This window comes from Camellia sinensis, chromosome 1, assembly GCF_055761805.1.
Source record: "Camellia sinensis isolate YWXY chromosome 1, ASM5576180v1, whole genome shotgun sequence".
NCBI classification, from domain to species: domain Eukaryota; kingdom Viridiplantae; phylum Streptophyta; class Magnoliopsida; order Ericales; family Theaceae; genus Camellia; species Camellia sinensis.
The window spans coordinates 92,102,057-92,110,296 of NC_138961.1; the positions used below are offsets into that span (position 1 = coordinate 92,102,057).

At 42.9% G+C, this 8,240-nt stretch overlaps 2 protein-coding genes across 2 annotated transcripts; both read right to left on the reverse strand.

The window, feature by feature from the left end:
* Nucleotides 1-263: 263 nt before the first annotated feature.
* On the reverse strand, nucleotides 264-734 carry LOC145806391 (secreted RxLR effector protein 78-like). Its single transcript, XM_082903232.1, has one exon. The coding sequence runs from the start codon at nucleotides 732-734 to the stop codon at nucleotides 264-266; it is 471 nt and encodes a 156-aa protein (XP_082759358.1).
* A 5,163-nt stretch (nucleotides 735-5,897) lies between these two features.
* LOC114283095 (uncharacterized) lies at nucleotides 5,898-6,683 on the reverse strand. The gene has a single exon (XM_028225928.2). It carries the CDS (start codon nucleotides 6,681-6,683, stop codon nucleotides 5,898-5,900), a length of 786 nt encoding a protein of 261 aa, XP_028081729.1.
* Nucleotides 6,684-8,240: the final 1,557 nt, after the last annotated feature.

An 8,240-nucleotide genomic window follows, 5' to 3' on the forward strand; every position in this document is an offset into this window, starting at 1 on the left:
ACAGACCCTTCTAGGAATTTCCATGGTCTAAATGTTGTAACTGGGTATAGCAGAGGTGACAGATTGAATAAGAGTTGTTATACCAGCTAAGGAGAGTATTCTAGCCTTCCAACCTGACAACCTAGATTTAAGTTTCTCTAAGGTGTCCCTAAACATGTTTCTGTTGACTCTACCATGAATCATAGGAGAACCCAAATATTTACCAAGGTTTTGGGTTAAAGGGATGCCACTATGGAAGCTAAGGAATAAGGCTTTGTTACGGGCTAAATTGGGGGAGACAAACAGCTTGGACTTGGAGTGGTTATTTTTTGCCCAAAAACTGCACAGAATTCAGAGAGAACTGACATAATAGTATCACAGTTGGAGAGATTAGCTTTGGCAAATAAAATAAGGTCATCCGCAAAGAATAGGTGAGAGATGGGTGGGCTAGAGCGAGCTGCCTTAATCCCTTTCCACTGGCCGCCTTCTACCTTGGAACTAATCATGTTAGAAAGTCTTTCCATACAAAGGACAAAGAGGTAAGGGGAGACTGGGTCACCCTGTCTCAAGCCTCTCTCATTCTTAATTCCTTCCAGAACCTCTCCATTCCGTAGAACAACGGATTTGCTGTTAGAGATGCAACTCATGATGAGATTGATCCATTCATCATTCATATTAAACTCCACAAGAGTGTCTCTAATAAACTCCCAAGACAATCTATCATAGGCTTTTTCCAAATCTATCTTAAAAATCATACCTCACTCCTTTCCTTTTTTATGCCTCAATGTGTGAAGAATCTCCTGGGTAATGATGATGTTATCAACCATATTTCTACCCGGAATAAAGCTACTTTGGTTGGGGCTCACCAAGCTGTCAAGGAGAGGCCTAACTCTATTCACAACAATTTTTGAGATGATCTTATAGGTAACATTGCAGAGGCTAATGGGCTGAAACTGTTTGATATTGGCAGGGTTGTCGATCTTAGGGATAAGACTAATGAGAGTTTCATTCACAGAATCAGGAACGAACTTGCTATGGAAGCAAGCATTAACAAACTCACACACAGACTTGCCAACAATACTCCAGTAGTTATGATAGAAGATAGCTTGGATACTATCAATACCAGGAGCTTTAAAAGCACCAATATTTCTCACCGCTTGAAGAATTTCCAGGTTAGACAAAGGCTTCAAAAAGCCATCATTATCTTCCTTAGAGAATTTAGCAGGGGTGACATTATTCCAGTGATCTAAATGTTGAGTGTCACTTTTAGTAAAGAGGTTCTTAAAATAGTCAAGGATGAGACTTTTAACCCCCTCAGTGTCACTAACCCAATTACCATCATCGTTCTTAGGGGCATTAATTTTAAGCTTGCGTCTTTTATTCAGAATGGAGATATGAAAATATTTGGTATTTTTATCTCCAAGGGTGATATGTTTGGATCTAGATTTTTGGAACCAAAGCATTTCCTCTTGGAGCAAAGTCTCATTATAGTCTTTAATAAGCATGTTTTTAAAGATTTTGAAGACTGTGTGTGAATTTTTCAGCAAGATCTGAGTACCCTCAATTCTAGCGAGTAGTCTCCGTTTGCGTTAAAAAATGTTATCAAATACCTTCTTATTCCATTCAGTAACTCTATTAGTAAAGATAGCAGTAGAGTCAAGGAGTTGATTGTTCATACAGTGCCAAGAGGATTTAATAACATTAAGGTCAGGATGAGACATCCAAGCAGCCTCAAAACGGAAGGGCCTATTACGGGGGTTTAAAGTGTGCATACCTTGAGTGTAGACGACAAGAGGGGAGTGTAGACACCCCATTTTTGACCGACCTTGAGACTCAGACGTCACCAGTTGAGCACTCGGTGATATTGCATATTGTGCTTGCTCAGAAGTTTCAGAGTCTCGACTGCGAGCCTTGCCTCTGGACTTCCGGGCTCTTTTGCGCTTTGCCTCGGTTTGCGAACCAGGCTCTGTTTTTTCTATTTTCTCTTACTGAAGGGAGGGAGAGGTCTCGTAGATCATCTCTCGGTGGCCGTAGGCTACGCTTCGTGGTCATAGGCCATTTTGCCCGTTTGGAGCCCGGTTTCCGGTTTTTCGGAGCCGTTGGCCGTGTGCCTCGGTTCGGGACCGCCTAACCACCTCCGTTTGCCCTGATTTTTGGTATACATCTTATTTGCTCCCCTTTGAGGGACACTGTGGTCCGAGAGACCAACTTCGTGGTCGAACACCACTTCCGGTGCCTAACAGCCCACTTTCGGGGCCCCGAACTGCGTGTTTTGGCTCCCGAACCTTCATTCTACATTTTTGGGCTCCGACCCGAACTTGAGATAGTCATATTTTGAGGTTCTTTTCATGTTTGATTAAGGACCTTTTGCTGTTTGAGATCTCCTCCTATCACTTGCTTCTTTAACGCTCTTTTAGGCCTATTTTTGCACGGTATTTTAGGCTTACTTGTGAGCTGTTTCGGACTTGGTCATAAACTATAAAGTGTCTTTTTTTGAGCCTCTATTCAACTTTGTTGAAGGGATCTCGGTCATTTGGGTTCAGCAGCTACCACTTGCCTTTATATCCCACTTTTTGGCCTTTTTTGGAGGGAAACTTGAATTGTTTTCCCCCCCTTTTTTCCCCCTCTTTTCCAACTTTTTTCTTATAAAACCAGCAGCTCCCAGCTGTGTTGGAGGGTTAGAAAATTTTGGTTTTGAGCTCTCTCATTAAATTTCTCTCTCTCTCTCTACTCTAAACCTCAAAACCCCTTAAGTTCTTAACCATTTTTACACACCATCACCTAGCACCACACCACCACTTCCATTTCCAGCAGCTTGGAGGTCTTCTCAGAGGCTAGGAGGCAGCAAATTTCATCCAAGAAGTTGCTAAAGATTGGTCTACAAGGGTGAGTTACCATTTCCCTCTTTCTAGCTCATTTTTTGCAACATTTCTTAGCATCTCTTTCTTGTATATCTGAGCTCCGGCCATAACTGAAAGTAGTGTTTTTTTAGCTCTATTTCATGTTTCATTAAGGGACTTTTGTTATTTGAGGTCCCCATCTTGCACTTGCTTCATTATCCCTCTTGTATATGCCTATTTCTTGCGTAGTATTTTAGGCTTATGTATAATCTGTTTTGAGGCATGTCATAAACTGAAGAGTTGCTTATTTTGAGCCCTTCTTCAACATTGTTGAAGGTCTCATTGCTGTTTGTGGCCTCCATTTACTACTTGCCATTATATCTCTCTTTTGGCCATTTTTTTGGATGATTTGTTAGCCTCGGATGCTTCTGTTTTTGGTCTCTTTTCAGAACTGAAAACAGTCTTATTTTGACCCCCTCTTCATGTTTCATTAAGGGTCTTTCATGATTTGAGGCATATTTTATATACTTTGTGTTATATCCCTATTTTTGGCCTTATTTTGCATAGCATGTTGAGCATTCTTGCATACTGTTTTGGGTCCGGCCATCAACTGTAAAGTGCATTATTTTTGGCCCCTCTTCAACATTGTTGAAGAGCCCCTTTGTGTTTAAGGCCAGAAACCACTACTTGCTTCTTTGTCTATCTTTTGGCCCTTTTCTTGCATGAGAGCTTAGCCATACCTGTGTTGGTTTTTGTGGTTTTCCATAAACTGTAAAACATCATATTTTGGGCCCCTCTTCAACATTGTTGAAGGGCCCTAATCTGTTTGGGGTCAGCAGCTGTGAGTTGGTTCTTTATCTCACATTTAGGGCTATTTTTGCATGCTAGTTTTTCCCTATTTGTGTTTGCTGTTTGGCCTTGCTTAGAACTGTAAACATGGTTTTTTTGGGGCTGCCTTGAATCTGTCTTCACATGTCATGATCAAATAATGCATGCTTTGTATAGCTGTAAGCCATTTCATGTACCTAGTTTTGCATTTCGGGAGAAATTCCATGCATCGGGTGTCATTTCGCCTTGTTTCGGGGCTGTTTTGCCCCTCATTTTGCCACTGATTTTTGCATGTTTGCATATCATATTCCATGTCTTTGCCATGTCTCATTAGAGTGGCATTTCGGTGGCTGAGGGTCGGTCCTCGGTTTGTGTGCACGCGTGCACGCATTTCGAGTTGTCTTGTTTTCATCTGATGGCCTCCTATGTGATTGTGGCTGAGGCTCTCTCATGTTGGTGTAAGCCCATTATTGCATTGCGTATGCCATTTCATCCATAGCATTGTGTATGCTCGGTTGTGTATTACCTCGTGCAGCGTGTATGCCATTCCATAACATTGTGTATGTTAGGATTGTATCTTTGTTGCATTTCATGCATGTCATGCATATTGCATCGTGTTTGGGATAGGAGTTAGCCCGGGCACGGGAAACGAGGTGCATTTCGTACTCCGAGTGACGGAACGTGTCTCAATTCCCCAGTCACCGACACTCCGGATTATCCATGATGGAGTTAGGTTTTAGTTGTGTTTTCATGTGCATTCATCCTATATTGAATTGCGCAATTCGACTCCTCGGCCATCATGCATTGAGATGCGTGATTGGTGGCACGAGGATCGAGGCATGCATACATTTGTGAAAATACATTGTCATGCCCATTTCCTGCTCTCTGTTGCAGCAAATCAAGAATCAGCAGTCTTCCGGGGCTTGGCGCGCTTTCCAAGAAATCATTGTAAAACAGAGGCTAATTGGGGCATCGCAATAGATTTCCGCACAAGGCAGCCCAAACATACATTATTCATCAGAGTCAAGGCAGTCCCTGGCTTGCATGCCAGTTTATAGCTTTCCTAGATTAATTTGTAAATTAATTAGGATTTTTGTATTTATTCGGGACTGTATACTATTTATTCGGACCCTCGGCGCGAGGGCATAACTGTAATAAGTGTGTGCGTGTGTGTTGTATGTCTTCCAACCCCACGTCTTTCTCCCTTTTATTTACCAGCTTATGATGGTTAGATTAGGGCATATTTCAATTAGCATACAGTATGATAGCATGTTTGCATTCATTCATCTGTTTTGCATGCACCGGGCTCAGCGCATCATACTAACTGCATTTGTATTTCAATTCCAAATTGAATACATGTTAGCTGTAGCATTTCATATGCCATGTCTAGAATAGCCGAGCCTGCTATAGTTGCATTTTTGCATGTGTTGCATTAGGCATTTCTGCATAATTAGGATCATACATGGATTTCTAATTGGCTTTTGTTTTGGCTTGGAGTACTCGGTGAGTTTTTATGCTTTAGCATCCTTGCATGCGTGTAAGTGACTGCCATGAATAGCATGCTTACCATGAGGCTATTTGCTTATGTGATATAACTGCCTGAATGCCTGTGGGTGAAGGTTGGGTTACTTAAATTGGAACAAATCATTGACTGTGAGTTTTAAGCCCACTAGATAGTGGCAAAACCATCTTTTCTTAAACCCACCTGAGGGTGGCAAAATCTGCATTTCAAGCCTACTTGCGAGTAGCAAACCATCTTTCAAATAAACAAACATGAAATGTTTTGTTCCAATTCAGACGATCCAGTCTATTCTTGTATGCTGTGCGCATCACATAGTAAATCTAGGCTAATAACCAGAATAAGAACGCATAAAGTTTTCAAAACTAGATATCATGGTTAGTAGAGGCCGATCTTTGATCGGGTGAGCGGCGGTGCTCACGAAGTGACCTTCCCCAATCGTACCCAAGTTCCCGAGCCGAGGCAACTTTGGTGATGACGGACACGTGGCCTTAGGCAAACGAGTCAGGGTTTCCTAAATTTTCCCAAAATAAAATATTTAGGTGGCGACTCTGTATCTGGCAAAGCATTCCATGTTTGGCACTTCTTTCAAAATATGTTTTCTCAAAATGATTTGCCGGATTTGGACTCTTTGGTTCAGATTTAGAACCGTGACAAATTGAGAGTCCGAACTGTAGTGAGCCCAAATGAACAGAATGGGAGCTCGACCCTCCCGGGGCGTTTGGGGACGTCTACAGGGAGTGATCAGAATAAGTTCTAGGAAGAACTCTAACTGTGGCTTCAGGAAACATGGACCTCCATTCCGCATTACATAGAGCTCGGTCAAGTCTTTCCATGGTGTTAGCTATACCTTGTCTATTGTTCGTCCATGTCAAGCGAGGTCCGGAACAGCCCAAGTCAATTAGATTACAGCTATTCACCCGATCAAGAAATTTTTGAGTTCTACTGGTATTGTGGCTAGCTGAGAAACTCCTTCTTTCACTTTGATTAGCGTAGTCATTAAAGTCTCCAGCCACCAACCAAGGTTGTTGCATTGAATGTGCTACATCTTCAAGGTCCTGCCAAAGCCGTTCCCGAAGGCTGGGGTTGGGGCTGGCATAGACAGCAGCCAGTACCCATTCCTCATAATCCTCCTTATGTACAGTAGTGTGAATGACTTGTGGACTAACTATAGAGGCTCTAACATTCACTTGGCTTGTATCCCAAACAATCCATATACCCCCCACTCTGCCTACGGGATCAACCGTAGATGAGGCAGTGAATCCAGGTTGATTAAAGAATTCTCTCATGGTGCTAAAGGCCACCTTGGTTTCCATGAGGATCAGAATCTCTGGTTTATGGGTCTTGACAATTTCCACAAGATTACGTTTAAATTTGTTATTGCCGGCACCGCGGCAATTCCAGAATAGAAGACGGATTAAATCCATTAAAGGGAATGATGGGGGGGTGGTACCTTCGAGGTTTATGATACTACGTATTCTCCGACGGTTGTCCTCCGTTGATCTGAGAGAGGCCATCTGCACTGAGTGGAGTGGATGTGGTCGATTGTCCCCCCAACTTGGCTCGATGATTAACCGAATTTGTTCTATCCGCCAGTCGAAAGTGACTAGGTGAAGAGTTTCGTTCTCTGGTTCTAATAACAGCCCCACCAAGCTAGTCTGTCTCAGATGCTGCTCTACATAAAGTCTTTGAGCCTCTGAATTCGTTACTTTTTCCTTCTCCATTGTGTTGTTCTCCTGGGTCGGGGGGTTCTTTTTCTTGTAACAATGGGTCCGTGAGTACTGGAGAAAGACTAACACCAGGGATAGTGATATTTGGAGTGCAGTTGGTTGTGTGAGATAGACTAGCTATAGCTGTTTGTGAAGTCAAATCCTCTTGCCGTGTACTAGTATCCAAGACACATATCATGTCAGTCATGCCAGATTGTGGGTGGTTTTCACTGTGAGAGTGTTCTATTTCAATGTGCTCAGGGCCTGACACCTCTGCAATAGGCTCCTTCACGTGCATCGATGTACTAGCACCAGTCCGGGTAACCATGGGTAGATGTTGGGTTAGCTTATTTTTCCCTTTGGATGGGGTTAAGTTCAGGGCCATCCTATCTCTATCATTGGGTTCATAGGTCTGGTTAGGATTTAGAGGGGTTGAGTGGCTGCTCATGACCTTATCGGCACCAACTCTGGTATGTTTACGGCCCCGTGATTGTTCTCCTTGTTCCTCATGAGATCCTTCTAAGTATCTAAACTTATTGGGCTTGGTTACTGTGCCAGATGGTTCTTGAGTTTTCCTGTGCTGAACAGGTCGTCTACCCCGTTTGGTAACCAGCATCCAAGGCCCAAAATCCTCTTCCAAAGTTTCCTGATGTTGCTGGTTACCGTTGGTCTCATCGACAGGAGCTCCACTGACTGCATCGGTAACGGTTACCTTTTCCCCTGCCGGCTGTGCAGTTTGCGATCGAAATCTTCATGCTTCTTTCCGGTGATCAATTCGTCCGCAAAGGAAGCAGAAAGAGCGGAGGGATTCATACTTTATATTATAGCATTTCTTCTCCAAAATAAATTTGGGAATCAGTGGTTTGGTTAGGTCCATCTCTACACATACTCGTGCAAATTTACCTCTGGTTGCCATTGCGGTTGTCCAGTCTATCTTCAGGGGTTTCCCAATGTTTTTGGCAATCGCGAAAAGGACTTTATCCTGGTAGTATTCAATCGTAAGTTCCGGAAACCGAACCCAAATTGCGGTTGTGGTTTCAAAAGCTTTCGAAGGCTTGAAGTTTGGTTCCCATTTTCTGACTGTCAGGTAGTGATCCATGATCACCCAGGGGCCTCCAGTGTACACTTTAGTATAGTCTTCTTGATTATAAAACTTAAATAAAAAATAGTTGTAACCCAAATCAATGGCAGTGAACTCATCTTGAAGCCCCCATATATGTTTTGCTCGAGTGCAAAGCATGTTGTAACCAATACTCTTCCCTAGTAGTCTGATGATTAGAGTGCTCTCCCTTGGTTTACGAATTTTCTGCAGGAGCTTTTTGAGGAGGGAGATAGTGGGTACATTCATGGATTCCGTGAGTGGTT

What these genes read in the sequence shown, in the direction of transcription:
- LOC145806391 (XM_082903232.1), bottom strand. Translation starts at nt 734, where the DNA reads ATGATTTTTAAGATAGATTTGGAAAAAGCCTATGATAGATTGTCTTGG.
- LOC114283095 (XM_028225928.2), bottom strand. Translation starts at nt 6,683, where the DNA reads ATGGCCTCTCTCAGATCAACGGAGGACAACCGTCGGAGAATACGTAGT.